Here is a 12,759-nt window from a genome sequence, read left to right as displayed (position 1 = left end):
CAAACATAATTCGTGCGAGTGCAACATTAGCGTAAGTAATACAGCATACGTTTCAAAACTGAACGAAGAGAGCATATTACTTATCTATGATTCAGCAAAGCTCTTCTATCACAATAATTTCAATAGCAAAAGAAAAACTACTTAAAAAGCTGTATACACACTGTTTATACACACAGCTGTATATACACAACAGCTACAGCTACAAAAAGCTGTACATACACACAGCTGTATACAGCTACTACAACAAAACCAGCAAACAATCTAGTAGCTCTACTTACGTAGTTGCAGGTGAGTAGATATCGTTGTTCGTATCGAGGCTGGATTTTCTGAGGCAAATCCATTTAGTTTGTATTTTTTGTGTTTTTGGTTTTGGTAAAAGCAAGATAAGGAAACGGATATTATTTATTCCAGCAGATTGTTAAAGCGACGCAGGAGTATAGGACACCAACAACAGAAAAATAAGAATCTATGTGGCTGGCACACATCCGGTCAGAGCTTACCTTGTCTGTGGAGTAGTAGGACTATCGCGGATAGCACTTATGGTAACTTCAAACAGAACTACCAACAAACAGAGTAGCAATGGTCCAAGCAGAGCGCCTTCTAGGCCAAATAAGTACATTCCGCCAGCAATCGATAGACCGGTCAGGTACGGGTGTCCTCCACTGCAAGTACCGATCAAACCGAGTACAATCATATTACTTTTTGTTCGCTTGATACAAGCTTTCTGCTACTATACGCACCCCTTGATCTCGGAGTGAATGATGGGGTTGAAGTTGGACGGAACAATGAAATGAATCAACACCAATATGACCCCGAGCCAGAAACGGTCCTGCGACAGCCACAAATCCAGAAACGCCGGCACACTGCACCAGTACGTCTCGAGGAAGGGTGCAGCTGCTAAAATGGAGGCCAGTACCGCCGGCAAATAAACGATGTGTGCTCCAAAGACGGTGTGTGTTAACCACGTGAAAAGGCCGTGGAAAAGGGCTAATTTCAGCGTGGCTACTACCACACTAGAGATGGAATCTTCCAGGGCCTGAATTATACGTGGTCCCCAGGAGTTGTTGATGGTGATTGCTGTCGGCGAATAGCGATCTTGACTGCTTTGCAGTAAATAATATAATGTCGTAAAGAAAATGATCTGAAATGGATACAAAAAAAAGGAATGTAAAATGAACCATGCACAAAGTACGATCGATGGCGTTCTGTTACCGTGTGAAATAAAAACTTAAGAACCGCATGTCCACCACCAAGGATGGCTGATACGAGCGTTCCGACGGCAGACAGCAAAAGTGTAAGGTTGGTTCGTAGCAGCATCCACAAGGAATCTGCTACTTCCCATAGCATCCCAAAGTTGCTCTTGATGAACCCAATGAGCCCAGCTTTAGTAACTGCAATAATAAAAACCGATTTTAAATTTTACCCCAGCAAAGTGTTGCCATGACAGTCCAACATACTTGGATTGATAAAAATCTCATCGATCGTCATGCGAATGGCTTGGGCTGGCACTCGGGGCCCTACCATTCCTTCACCATTGTTTCGATCCATCCAGCTCTGTATCAGACGATCCCAAACGCTGAGTATTTGTGTTTTAAGTTTGATCGCTTGGGTCGGATCCGTATCGTTAAATATACCGTCGACATACTGTTCGATGTGCGATCGTCCATACTTGTACGCGTTGTCGATAATGTTATCCATCGATTGCATATCTGTAACGAAAGAAGCGTTCGTTTTAGCATCACGCTCATGCCATATTCTTCAAGTTCATCTGCCCTACCAATCGGTAACATTTCAATGAGTTCCGGTCGATGTATAAGCGTGCGGTTGACAAGATTAGACCCGAGCTGTGCAACCGCGATTGCCTCCGAGTAGATCTGAGTAAAGGCAAACACGCTAATCAGCATGACGAGCACGATCAGGAATCCGATCATCACTATCGAGCTGATGTCATCGATGTATGAGCGCAGTTTAGCGCAAGCATAACGATGAATGTTAGCATTTAGCCGCAGAATTCCCGGCAGACAGAGTGGAAGTAATGCGGAATGCCGTGGAAATAGCCACAGCTTGAGCTGCGTCAAGTAATGTTGTGCCTGCTGCGAGACGTACGCGAAGATACCGAGGAATTCGGCCAATCGACGGACGATGTGGAGGCACATCGGAATGGCTCCCAAGAAGAGCAACCAAGTATGGGTCCAAACGAGCGTAGCACCGCAGGCGTAAAACAGCAACCGGAAATACACATCACTTTCGAGTACTTCCACTTTGTTGAGGATGCTTGCTTGGTACGTGGTGCCAGTTATCGGCGTCTCGTTCATCGTACTGGAAAGCTGAGGCGTTGCCGTTACATCGAGCTGCAGCTTGGATTTGATTTCCTCGATTCTAGATGTATCGCCACTGTTTGTAGCCGGTGCATTGATTGCGATGGAAGAATCCAACCGGTAACTGGTAACATCGAGAAGACTGTGCCATTTATCGATAAACCGGACGTTGCGATCGTCCTTCTGCATATTGTACACCAGACCGATGGCACCGTATGTGAGCAGGGCCAAGAAGACGGGCACTTGAAGTGCACCGAGAAAGCTGCTACCGTACCCTACAATCACCATCCACAGGAACTGGCCGATCACCAGGAATGGTGTGGAGTAATCGGGCGTCCACAGGAAGTATACGCTGATTACGTACAGGAGCAGTATGACCACCACCATGTGCAGGGACAGTGAGCTTAGCAATGACCGGAACAGGGAGTGATTCCAAACGACAAAGTTCCATATCGAGAAGAACACCTCGGACGGTGTAAGCCAGAGGATGAAGCGCAACAGCACAAGTCCACCGAAACCGATGCCTATGATTTTGAGATGATCCCGCAACCAGCCGGTCAGAAATTCGCCCAGCGAATCGACCCAGCAGGCCGGTGCGCTTAGCACACCGAGCAACAGGTACTTGTCGTCCTTTTCGATCCGTTCGATCCATCCTTTGAGCGCTTCGGAGAGCCGTTTTTTCGCTGGAAATAACACCGCCCCGAACAGGAACGCCCAAAGCAGCGGTTTGAAGAACGGGGCCAGCACTAGTATAACGCCGATTACCACGGCAATCACGCCGACGACCAGCACATTATAGAGTGCATTTCGAAGCGGTTTTTCGTGCCCTTGATTTCGCAGATTAAGCCACACGTTGAACAGACCATCGATCGATCGTTTGAAAGGAGCTGGGCTGGGCCGGGTACTCATTTTCCTCACGCGCGATTCGTTTCGGTATCAGCAAAAGACCGTAGAAACGCCGCACCGCATCGATTCGCGTTCAATCACACAGCAGTTGGATGGCAAAATTCACATGATCACTGCATGCTTCAGCCACGATCACAGAAAAGGTACTCGAGGGTCAGGTCACGGCGTTGCGAAACTCTCCAAAAATGGAAAAATTGCACTGAAAATTGCTTTGCTCAGATATCGAGAGAAACGCAGCTGGACAAAGTTGATGTCAACGCGTATTTTTAGCACTGCATTCGTAAACAATGTGCTATAAAACTGGAGTTGGAAAAAAAGAAAAAAAATGTGTGTAATTTATCAGAAAGAGTGCGATTTACAAAAATTGAGATCAGTTATTCCCATTACCGCGGTCTGCATTGATTTATGTTTTGTGTTGAAATTATCAACTCAATAAAGAGAACCGAAACGGGATTTTAGTGGAGGTTTCACTGTGATTATGGTTTTATGGGAGGGATGACAGCCTGACTCGCCACACAAGCTTTGTATTTCGCCCTAAAATTTGTCGAACGCTGAACCGAAAAAACGAAAATGCTGCCGAAAAGACGAACTCTGCTAAATTCCAGCGATAAACGTAAGTAAAACTGGCTGAAGAGCGTAAGCTGCGTGGAGGATTACCAATTGAACGTTATCCTATCGTTACCAGGCAAGGTTGAATCGTCGGCAAATGTAGATTTGGCCAGAGGCCGCTTGAAGGGAGCCTTGAAGACGGGCCATCACTCAACGGACGAATCTTCGGAAGAAATAGACGACAGTGCCGAATCTGGGCGGGAATTCACGAAGCGCAGACGAGATGAAACGGTCCCGGCGGTTCCTCAGCCGTATCTTATGAAGTTTTTCGATCGACACATCGATTTGAGCCGATTTAATGAAAAATCATCGCTGTACGCGATGTGCCGTGCATGGTATAAGAACCACCCGACTCCTCGCGGTCAAGAGACCACATCAGATTCATCAAAAACGGTTGTATTCAAACGAGAATACAACCCGGAAATAGTGGAAAATTTCCTGAATGGTCAGGTGAATGAAATTCGTGAAATGCCTCTCCCAGAAAGTGCGGGCAATATGGAACCATACGACCAGCAAACCGTTCATCCCGTCACCGATTTCAAAATCAATACAGCAACGATGGGGAAGGAAGAGTTGTTGGAGGAACATCTGGTGAAATGGAAGCATCTACGCAAGTCCTGGATATCGCATCGCAAGCAATATAAGGAACGTCGCTACGAGACGAGCTTCAGGCTGCTCGATGCCATAGCAGCTAAATCACGGACCTGAGCAGAGTTGTGGTAAATCTGTTTAAGCGATATCCTTCTCTGTATTTATGACCGTTCTTATGTCTTCTAATAAAAATAATGAATCCCAAGCGATGCGTATCGGGTCATTTTCGAATTAACGAATAGTTTACTTACCAAAACTCTACAAGACTTGATCCCGTATGCAAACCTTTACCGTAGTAACCTATATTCATGAGCGTATTGCTGGTCTTCTAGGATAAGAATAGTACTCGTTGAAGGACAAACGGAATAGACTAAATAAATGAACGTAGGTTTTAAAATTATGTGCTTTGTTTTAAAAATGCTTCTATTTTTTAAAGGATTACTTCTATCGCTTTTCCTTTTTGGAAGATCGTTCTTTATGCGAATGTGATCGTTTTGTGTCTGATTCTGTTTTACTGGATGTTTTACTTTTCGTACTTGATTGACTCTGCACTTCGGGGGCACAACCTTCCATGTACAGCTGTTTCGTCTCGGCGTCAGTGTTTTCATTTTCTTTCGGTGGCCTATAATCCTGTACATGATCCACTCGCAGAGTTTTGCCGACCAATTTGATACCATTCAGATTATCGACGGCTAAAACGGTGGAACGTTGATCTTCGTAGCAGATGAAACAGAATCCTTTCGACTTGCCCGACGTCTTATCGCGCACCAAATTGATATTTACAATTTCCCCGTACTGCGAGAACACGCATATTACATCTCCTTCGGTAAGATCATAAGGCAAACCTCCAACAAAGATCCAGGCACTGTCGCGGTACTGATCATGCCACGAATTTTTGCCGCCAAGTTTCAGATCCTGGTCGCTAAGCTTCTGGACATTTTTCATGTTCCTGAAAATACCCAAGGACTATGGTAATGGGTGGAATCGTGAGGATTAATGCTGTACTTACGTCATAGGATTCATGATTGCTTCGATTAATAGAATTCTATTGCGGGAAAAGAGGAGCTGTTGAAAAAGTCACCAACAGAAAATCTCCAGAACCGATTTGTTTAGGATGTAGTAGTTGGTCGTAGTTGTTCTTCCCAAAAAACTATCATTTAAATTATTTCCATTCGCAGTAGAACAAAGATAAGGATTGGATGAAGTTTATCTTTTATTTTAACAAAACTGGGCTTGTCCTTTTGGTCCAAATTCGTAGCAATCGGTTTGTTTACAACTGCTTTTTCTTTTCTTTTTCATTTTCCGCCTTGGTAGCAAAAGAAGAAGAAAAAGCGAAAAAAATCCCCGCAAAGAAGAAGAAGCGGAATTTCGCCCAGGATCTCGAGGCCCGAACTCGGACCGGTGAACGCGCGCTCACTAGAATTGAAAAAACAGTTGGTTGCATCTTTTATGCTGGCTCTTGTGCTGTCCGATGCGGCTCGGATCGTAATTTGGAGCATTATTGGTATCTCTTGAAACGTGCCTAGTGACGATACATTGCCCAGAACCACTTTGTTTAATCAACCATCCCGTTAGCTTTATGGTGGCTTTATTTCTAGCGCCACGAGGAATGCAATCGCTCTTCTATGATTCACGAAAAGTGGTAGTACGCGTACACGTTTTCCAAAAAGGAATTGCAGGAGATTCGCTATTTGTTGGAAATCTAGTTATTATCGCTCGTAAACTATCTATAAACAGATAAGCAATAACGCGAGTAAATGGAATCAAGTACGAAAAGCACAGGCATGATTCGGAAACATCTATCTTCCTTTCATCGGTATAGTTATTTCTGATACCGCCAACATGACCGTTTATTTTCATGCGCGATGACGATAAACGTGTCATCGTCGGTGTTAATGTTTGAAATATTGAATGGACGCTTGATGCATTCGGATTAAGGATCAACAATTAAATGGGTTTCTGGATGTTTCGAGCTTTCACTTCATGTTATTTATTTCCAAAACCATGGTTCTCCTTTCAATATGTAATGGCTTCCGCGGATTAGCGATTTCCAACGATGTTCCCTCTGTACATCTCATTTCTCGCTAATCGTACCCGCTTCACCAGCCAGTGCACACATAACCTAAAAAACGGGACAAACCATTACTATCGGTACTACCAAGAGGGTGCGATGGGATGCTTGCTGAAGGGATTGGGCACTTAATGCTTACCTGGAGACGGGAATTCCATTGGAAAGTATGCATCGAAGCTGCAGCGAATTTACCGAAGACGTCTTGCCTCACGCTCGGATTCCAGCAGGGTAAGCACATCACCCTCGCGGACGGGACCCTTGACGTTGCGGATGATCTGTCGGTTCTGCTCAGAAATAAACTCCACCTTCACCTGGGTACACTGTCCCTGCGATCCGGTGCGGCCCAGAACCTTCGTAACACGTGCGAGCACAAAAGTCTTGTCCATATTTAGGCTGGATGGGAGATTTTCGGTATTTTTCCACCGATTTTCTGAATGCACGAGCGACCTGCTTACGGCAAAACACGAGAAAGAAAGAAGCTAGCCCTGCTGTCAGATGTGGTTTGACGTTTTCGCAAGGAAGTTGCCCGGTGAAAAAGAGCCGTGCATGAAATATTGGGTTGGGGTTTTGGAACAGATTTCCGTGTACAATATCTCAATATTCCTCGCCAAAAAGGCTTTCATCGATAGTTATTACAGCAGCAAGAATATTTAAAAGATTCTCAATATTCTTTTGATGAATGTCAAGATGCTTGGCTAAAATTAAAGGTGAAGAATGGAATTTCAGCAGTTTCCAAAGCGATGAATTACTTTTTCGTCAACCTGATCATACGCCGGTACTATTCGCGAGTAAACACAGTTGAATAAGACGAAAATATTCTGGCCGACGGATTCGCTTTTCGCTTTCCGGCTAAATTAAGAAAGGGTGATTTCTTTCAGCCCATCTTTAGAGGAACCAAAAATGGTTTTCAAGTGCCAGGAGGATAGTTTTTTGCGGGAGTTCACGACGAAGGTGATTCAATGTGATAAAAGTGATGGAGGGTATGCAGTTATCTTTGAAGATACGATTCTCTTCCCGGAGGGAGGGGGCCAACCATATGACCACGGGTTGGTGGGAGATCGGAAGGTAAAATCGATTGTACGAAAAGGCGCCCAGGCCATCCATTACTTCGAAGGTGATGAAGAAACGGCACCATTCAAAGTAGGCGATGAAGTGGTCCAACGCCTCGACTGGGATCGTCGCTTCGATCACATGCAGCAACATTCTGGGCAGCATCTCATAACAGCGATCTTTGACCGCGAGCTGAAATACAACACGAAATCCTGGTGGTTGGGTAGTGAGAGCAGCTACATCGACCTCGATGCCAAGGACGTTTCCGTGGAGCAGCTGGTATTGGTAGAGAAGATCTGCAATCAGCTTATCGTTGATTGCACTCCAGTCGGAGTTAAAGTCTACGAAGCGGATGATCCTGCGTTGAAATCGGATGTTACTCGAGCCACCAGAGGTTTACCGGAAGATGTCACCGGACCTCTGCGGGTGGTTACGATCGAGGGTGTAGAAAGCAACATGTGCTGTGGAACACATGTTCGCAACCTAGCTCAGCTGCAAACGATCAAGCTGCTCAGCGTGGAGAAAGCGAAGAACAAGTGCCTGGTGCACTTTCTCGTGGGTGGACGAGTTCTCCGCAAGCTGACAGAATGCTACGAACGAGAGGTTCAATTCAATGGTTTGCTAAATGGAGGCGCGAGCTCACATGTGGATCTCGTAAGAAAACTGCAGTCAACAGTGCGCTCCACTCAGCGTGTTGCCAAGAAGCTGTCCACCGAGCTGGCGACACTAGAGGCGGAAAAGTTAAACCAACAACCCGTGGCCCCAAAATACTTTACGCATCATCGTTGTGATGGCCCCGAATCGGACTTCATTAATACATTTCTTCGAATGGTAAAATTGCCCGATTGCTTCCTTTTTCTCACAAACGCGGAAACAGATAACAGTGGCAAGGGGCAGCTGGTATTGCAAGGCAAAGCGGAGGATATTGCGGCACTTGGGCCGGAGATGTGCACCATTCTCGAAGGGAAAGGTAATGGCAAAGGAACGCGATTCAATGCGAAGGTGAACAAATTGAAGAATTTGCCACTTTGTGAAAAGTTAATCCACGATCGCTTTGCGTCGAATGAAATCGTAGTAGAAAAGTGATATGGTCGGCCGTACCTGAATAAACGTTAATAAAGCCATTGGTTCTGTAATACCAAGTTTTACTTGAAACTTTACAGCCAGACAAGGAGTACAAATGATTGTAGCAGTCTGATGAATCGTGAGACGATTCCAGCGTTGTGGTGCTAGGCTGCCTGCTCCATTTCCAGCTAGAGGTACGTGATAAATGCATGCGTTGGTGTATAAATGGAAGAGTTCGATTAGCAAATCGAGTGTTGTGCCATGTCGGCTGGCCGCTATTAGGGCATCATACGGAGAGCACCATCGAGACGGATGACCTCGCCGTTCAGCAGCGGGTTGTCGACGATCGCTTGCACAAGCTGTGCGTACTCTGAAGGTTCACCGAGTCGTTGTGGGAACGGTATAGTCTTTGCCAGGAACGCACGAACCTTCTCTGGGAGTGCTTGCAGCATGGGCGTATTGAAAAGGCCGGGGGCGATCGTAACGATCCGGATGCCCTGCGTACTCAGATCCCGGGCAATTGGAAGAGTCATTCCAACGACGGCAGCTTTCGATGCGGAATAAGCAGCCTGACCAATCTGTCCATCATAGGCTGCGACGGATGCCGTGTTAACGATCACACCCCGCTGACCGTCGACATTGGGTTCGTTCTCTCCCATCAGGCCAGCTGATAGGCGTATCACGTTGAAGGTTCCCGCCGTGTTTACCAGCAGTACACGCTGAAAGTCCTCCAGTTTGTGGGCCACCTTCTTGTTGAAGTTGTACGTTTTCACGGCAACGGCAATACCCGCACAATTCACCGATACATCCAGACGTCCAAACTTGCTCTTGGCCAGATCCAGCGCACCGGTCACATCCTTCTCCGATAGCACGTCAACCGGCACGTACAGGACGTTGTCGCCGATCTCCTTCGCCACTTCGTTGCCCTTCGAGGTTGGTAGATCGCAGAGCAGAACGTTATAGCCGGCACGGGCAAAACGTTCCACTGTCGCCCGTCCAAGCCCAGAGGCACCACCGGTAACTAATGCCACAGCGTTCTTCAACATCCTTTCTCTCGTGACTGCGAAGATTTACAACCGGAATTACCGCAGGGGGTCTGTACTCGCGATCGCGCGGCTGTGATGCTGATTAATGGGCCGCGGTTACGCAATCGGGCCTGCGAAAGTTTACTGCCCACAAACACGTAACACGTGGAATTTGGACTTTGATGGCAATGAGCTGCGGCTTGGTGTTTAAAACATAAAATGATTCGAAAAAACCCGATAGATTGGAAAGAAAATGTGTTGAGAAAAAACTAAACCCAAAAAAACAAAGGTTTTGATGGCATGGTGCGTGTCGCCTAGTACTGCTCGAAGTGTGGTCATTTTCGAGCAGTCGGGCAGAGCTTTCACATCACCCCGTGCGCCCGGTCGGTCGGAGACGAATCGCGGATCCTGCTTCAATATTATTTCCTCATTTCCTCGTTAATCGAAGATGGGTATTACTAAGATCGCTAGTGAGGAGCAGTACAAGCAGCTTATTGGGTAAGACCGTTAAAATCAACAACCGGCGTGTAAAGCCACTTCATATCTTGCTTTTTCCGCAACAGAGCTGCCACCGTTTCGGTCGTTTTGTTCTCGGCAGAATGGGCTGAGCAGTGTAAACAGATTTCCGACGTCATGCAGGAGCTCGGAAAGCAACCGGAACTAGCGGCCATACAGTTTCTGGATGTGCCGGCCGAAGATCTGTCCGAGGTGTCGATGCATCACCAAATCGACTCCGTACCTACGGTGCTGTTCTTCCGCGCCGGAACCGCCATCGATCGTATCGACGGGGTAGATGTCGGTGCACTTTCATCGAAGGTGCGGAAGTATGCCGGTGCTTCAGCGGCTGCAGTGGGGTCAAGCAATAGTACCAGTTCCGGTAATCTGGAGGAGCGTCTAAAACAACTCATAAATCGATCGAAAGTAATGATCTTCATGAAAGGAGATCGGAATACGCCGCGCTGCGGGTTCTCCAAGCAGCTGATAGCGATCATAAACGATACAGGGTAAGACCGACGTGAGCCATTGTAATTCTAATTGGACCGTTCGTATGCTAATTTCCGTCTTTCCATCCGGTCGACATCTTCCAGCGTTGAGTATGACACTTTCGACATACTTACTGACGAAGCTGTGAGGCAGGGATTAAAGACGTTCTCGAATTGGCCTACCTATCCGCAAGTCTACGTCAACGGTGAGCTTATCGGTGGGCTAGACATTATCAAGGAGCTGCTGGAAGGAGGGGAGCTGAAGGAAACGCTGAATCCATGAATAATCCTCGCTGCACAATAAGAACAGTCGCAGAGCAATCGCAGCAATGTGTTCGTCCTTGTTTCTTTTTTTTTTGGTTAGTTTATTTCCGCGTAAATGCAATGCCGAGCACCACCGGTGGTCGGTCTGTGACAGCAGCACGTTCTTATCGAACGTTTTTGGGGTGCAAGCCAGCCCATGGCGTTCAACGACGGACAGAACTTACATTCGGCGACATGGTTAGGTCTAGCCGTGGCTAGATTCAATCGAAGCTCTACCGCGGGATGAGGATGAACGATTTTAAATAAACGGGCGAAAACGAAAACGGCGGTCATTCTATTCTGTTTCGCGTTTCTTTTGCATCTCTTTGCTTAACTGAGCTAGCTTCATTTCCATCACCTCGCGAATAGCGTCTCGTATGTTCGATTTCTCCATCCCGAGCTGCTCAATCTTTTCGATTTGCGTCTGTACGTATTCGACACGTCGCTTGAAGAACGCTTTGGCGCTGTCCACATCCTGCAATGTACAAGCTATGCTTATTTGCTGAACGATAGCACGATATACCGGAACAGCGTGTTCCATCGGTAGGTCAAGCTTACATTTTCCACGTAATATCCCGTTCCGACCTCGATAATGACGTTGCTCGCATCTTTTATCGTACCCGGGACGTACATGCTCCTATTCATAGCAAATGCATTAAAGTGTAAATTGACGAACGGAACGTGGTTTTGGTCAAGCCATCAACTTACCCGGTCAGCGGCACCATAATCTGTTTACCGTTCCAGTCCGGTTTGAAGCTCTCCAGAGCCTCCTTCGAAGCGGAGTACTTTGATCGTGCCATCTTCATGGTGTTGAGCGAGTCTTGGAATAGTTGCAACTCCTGAAAGAAAAGCGGATCGTGAGTCCCGAGCTACGCCTACACACAGGCCGGTAAATTCTTCCTACACTATCGAGCTGGTTTTTCAACTGAGTCAACTGCTGAAGATTGAGTGTGTTGAGGTCAATCTGCTGCATCTGCGGCTTCTCGGTGGCAGATATCGAAGCCATGTTTCTCTTCGGCCCGAACTGCTGTAGTCAACGTAATTCCGGGATGGTAAATGACGGGAATATTGATGTTTGGTGGCCGGAATACCGCTATCCGTTTAAGGAAAGAATGTTTTTCTACTTCGTCCTTTTACTTGTCGGCACTTCGCGAGGGTCTCCTCTGTCAAACTGCATGCTGGGCGCTGTGACGGTCAGATTTGTGGGTGGATAAATTTAATTTTATTTGTGCGATTATCGATTGTGCGATTATTATGCGATTAAATGTAGCGTGAATCTTTCTAATTAGAGGATGTGCAGTTTAATATTTATCACCGTATTTATAGCGATTAAATGGGGAATAAAACGTGGTTGGAACTCGAAACTGGCAACACGGTCAACGGAGACGTTGACGAGCCGGGCTTCCGCCGGTTCAAGTCAAAAATCTGTTGTTTATTAACTGGTTCTAATAAAAGCTAACAAGATTAGAGAAATGGAAGGAAAAGGACAATTAAACGATTCAACTGACTCGAAGAAATCGAGTGAGTCAGCGCCGGTAATGCGATACAATCTAAGGAACAGAGGTACATTTTAATGGCAGTGGCCTTTTCTTGCTGTTTGTGTCTTTTGCCCTAACGTTAGTTCCTGTGTTTATTGCAGGTCCGGCCCTTTTCGAACAGTTCCCGGGTTTAGAATGTCCTATCTGTTTGGAGGCCTACGTTTTGCCGGTGATCGTAAATTGCTCTCATGCCTTCTGCGGCCGATGCGTCGAACAGTTGGAGGTAAACGGGATGTTTACTGAATGTCCTGTGTGCAAGAAGATATTGGTGAAAACTCTGTTTATTAATGATTTTGGCTT

The 12,759-nt window shown here is 46.4% G+C and overlaps 8 protein-coding genes and 1 long non-coding RNA gene across 13 annotated transcripts; 4 read left to right on the top strand and 5 right to left on the bottom strand.

The window, feature by feature from the left end:
* The first annotated feature begins 273 nt into the window (after positions 1-273).
* On the top strand, positions 274-852 carry LOC125950744 (uncharacterized). Of its 4 annotated transcripts, none has more exons than XR_007468743.1 (3): positions 274-288; positions 412-646; positions 721-852. It is a non-coding gene; the product is annotated as an uncharacterized LOC125950744 (long non-coding RNA). The 4 variants fall into 4 exon arrangements; XR_007468745.1 differs by having other exon boundaries at positions 415-646; positions 721-851; XR_007468744.1 differs by lacking the exon at positions 274-288 and adding an exon at positions 330-344.
* LOC125950741 (transmembrane protein 245) lies at positions 497-3,488 on the bottom strand. The gene is made up of 5 exons (XM_049678987.1): positions 1,778-3,488; positions 1,458-1,709; positions 1,213-1,391; positions 741-1,141; positions 497-662 (listed from the first exon to the last, which is right to left on the bottom strand). Exons 1-5 carry the CDS (start codon positions 3,225-3,227, stop codon positions 497-499), a joined length of 2,448 nt encoding a protein of 815 aa, XP_049534944.1. The 5' UTR covers positions 3,228-3,488.
* Positions 3,489-3,740: 252 nt separating this feature from the next.
* Positions 3,741-4,694, top strand: LOC125950726 (protein lin-37 homolog). The gene is made up of 2 exons (XM_049678966.1): positions 3,741-3,837; positions 3,910-4,694. The coding sequence occupies exons 1-2, from the start codon at positions 3,795-3,797 to the stop codon at positions 4,539-4,541; spliced, it is 675 nt and encodes a 224-aa protein (XP_049534923.1). The 5' UTR covers positions 3,741-3,794; the 3' UTR covers positions 4,542-4,694.
* Positions 4,695-4,833: 139 nt separating this feature from the next.
* Positions 4,834-5,687, bottom strand: LOC125950733 (RNA-binding motif protein, X-linked 2). Of its 2 annotated transcripts, XM_049678978.1 has the most exons (3): positions 5,434-5,687; positions 5,208-5,373; positions 5,013-5,116 (listed from the first exon to the last, which is right to left on the bottom strand). In XM_049678978.1, the coding sequence occupies exons 1-3, from the start codon at positions 5,445-5,447 to the stop codon at positions 5,102-5,104; spliced, it is 195 nt and encodes a 64-aa protein (XP_049534935.1). In that variant the 5' UTR covers positions 5,448-5,687; the 3' UTR covers positions 5,013-5,101. The 2 variants fall into 2 exon arrangements, with proteins under 2 accessions (XP_049534933.1, XP_049534935.1); XM_049678976.1 differs by having other exon boundaries at positions 4,834-5,373.
* Positions 5,688-6,390: 703 nt separating this feature from the next.
* On the bottom strand, positions 6,391-6,976 carry LOC125950740 (40S ribosomal protein S28). The gene is made up of 2 exons (XM_049678985.1): positions 6,635-6,976; positions 6,391-6,546 (listed from the first exon to the last, which is right to left on the bottom strand). Exon 1 carries the CDS (start codon positions 6,879-6,881, stop codon positions 6,684-6,686), a length of 198 nt encoding a protein of 65 aa, XP_049534942.1. The 5' UTR covers positions 6,882-6,976; the 3' UTR covers positions 6,391-6,546; positions 6,635-6,683.
* Positions 6,977-7,294: 318 nt separating this feature from the next.
* On the top strand, positions 7,295-8,711 carry LOC125950709 (alanyl-tRNA editing protein Aarsd1). Its single transcript, XM_049678940.1, has one exon. The coding sequence runs from the start codon at positions 7,396-7,398 to the stop codon at positions 8,629-8,631; it is 1,236 nt and encodes a 411-aa protein (XP_049534897.1). The 5' UTR covers positions 7,295-7,395; the 3' UTR covers positions 8,632-8,711.
* On the bottom strand, positions 8,656-9,822 carry LOC125950723 (3-hydroxyacyl-CoA dehydrogenase type-2). Its single transcript, XM_049678960.1, has one exon. The coding sequence runs from the start codon at positions 9,654-9,656 to the stop codon at positions 8,889-8,891; it is 768 nt and encodes a 255-aa protein (XP_049534917.1). The 5' UTR covers positions 9,657-9,822; the 3' UTR covers positions 8,656-8,888.
* Positions 9,823-9,879: 57 nt separating this feature from the next.
* LOC125950727 (glutaredoxin 3) lies at positions 9,880-11,214 on the top strand. Its single transcript, XM_049678967.1, has 3 exons — positions 9,880-10,133; positions 10,199-10,639; positions 10,724-11,214. The coding sequence occupies exons 1-3, from the start codon at positions 10,084-10,086 to the stop codon at positions 10,899-10,901; spliced, it is 669 nt and encodes a 222-aa protein (XP_049534924.1). The 5' UTR covers positions 9,880-10,083; the 3' UTR covers positions 10,902-11,214.
* LOC125950735 (probable prefoldin subunit 5) lies at positions 10,979-12,081 on the bottom strand. Its single transcript, XM_049678980.1, has 4 exons — positions 11,826-12,081; positions 11,630-11,760; positions 11,480-11,558; positions 10,979-11,396 (listed from the first exon to the last, which is right to left on the bottom strand). The coding sequence occupies exons 1-4, from the start codon at positions 11,925-11,927 to the stop codon at positions 11,217-11,219; spliced, it is 492 nt and encodes a 163-aa protein (XP_049534937.1). The 5' UTR covers positions 11,928-12,081; the 3' UTR covers positions 10,979-11,216.
* Between the last annotated feature and the right edge of the window lie 678 nt (positions 12,082-12,759).

Source organism: Anopheles darlingi, chromosome 2, assembly GCF_943734745.1.
Source record: "Anopheles darlingi chromosome 2, idAnoDarlMG_H_01, whole genome shotgun sequence".
Classification (NCBI taxonomy): domain Eukaryota; kingdom Metazoa; phylum Arthropoda; class Insecta; order Diptera; family Culicidae; genus Anopheles; species Anopheles darlingi.
This window is presented reverse-complemented; position numbering and strand designations above follow the sequence as displayed.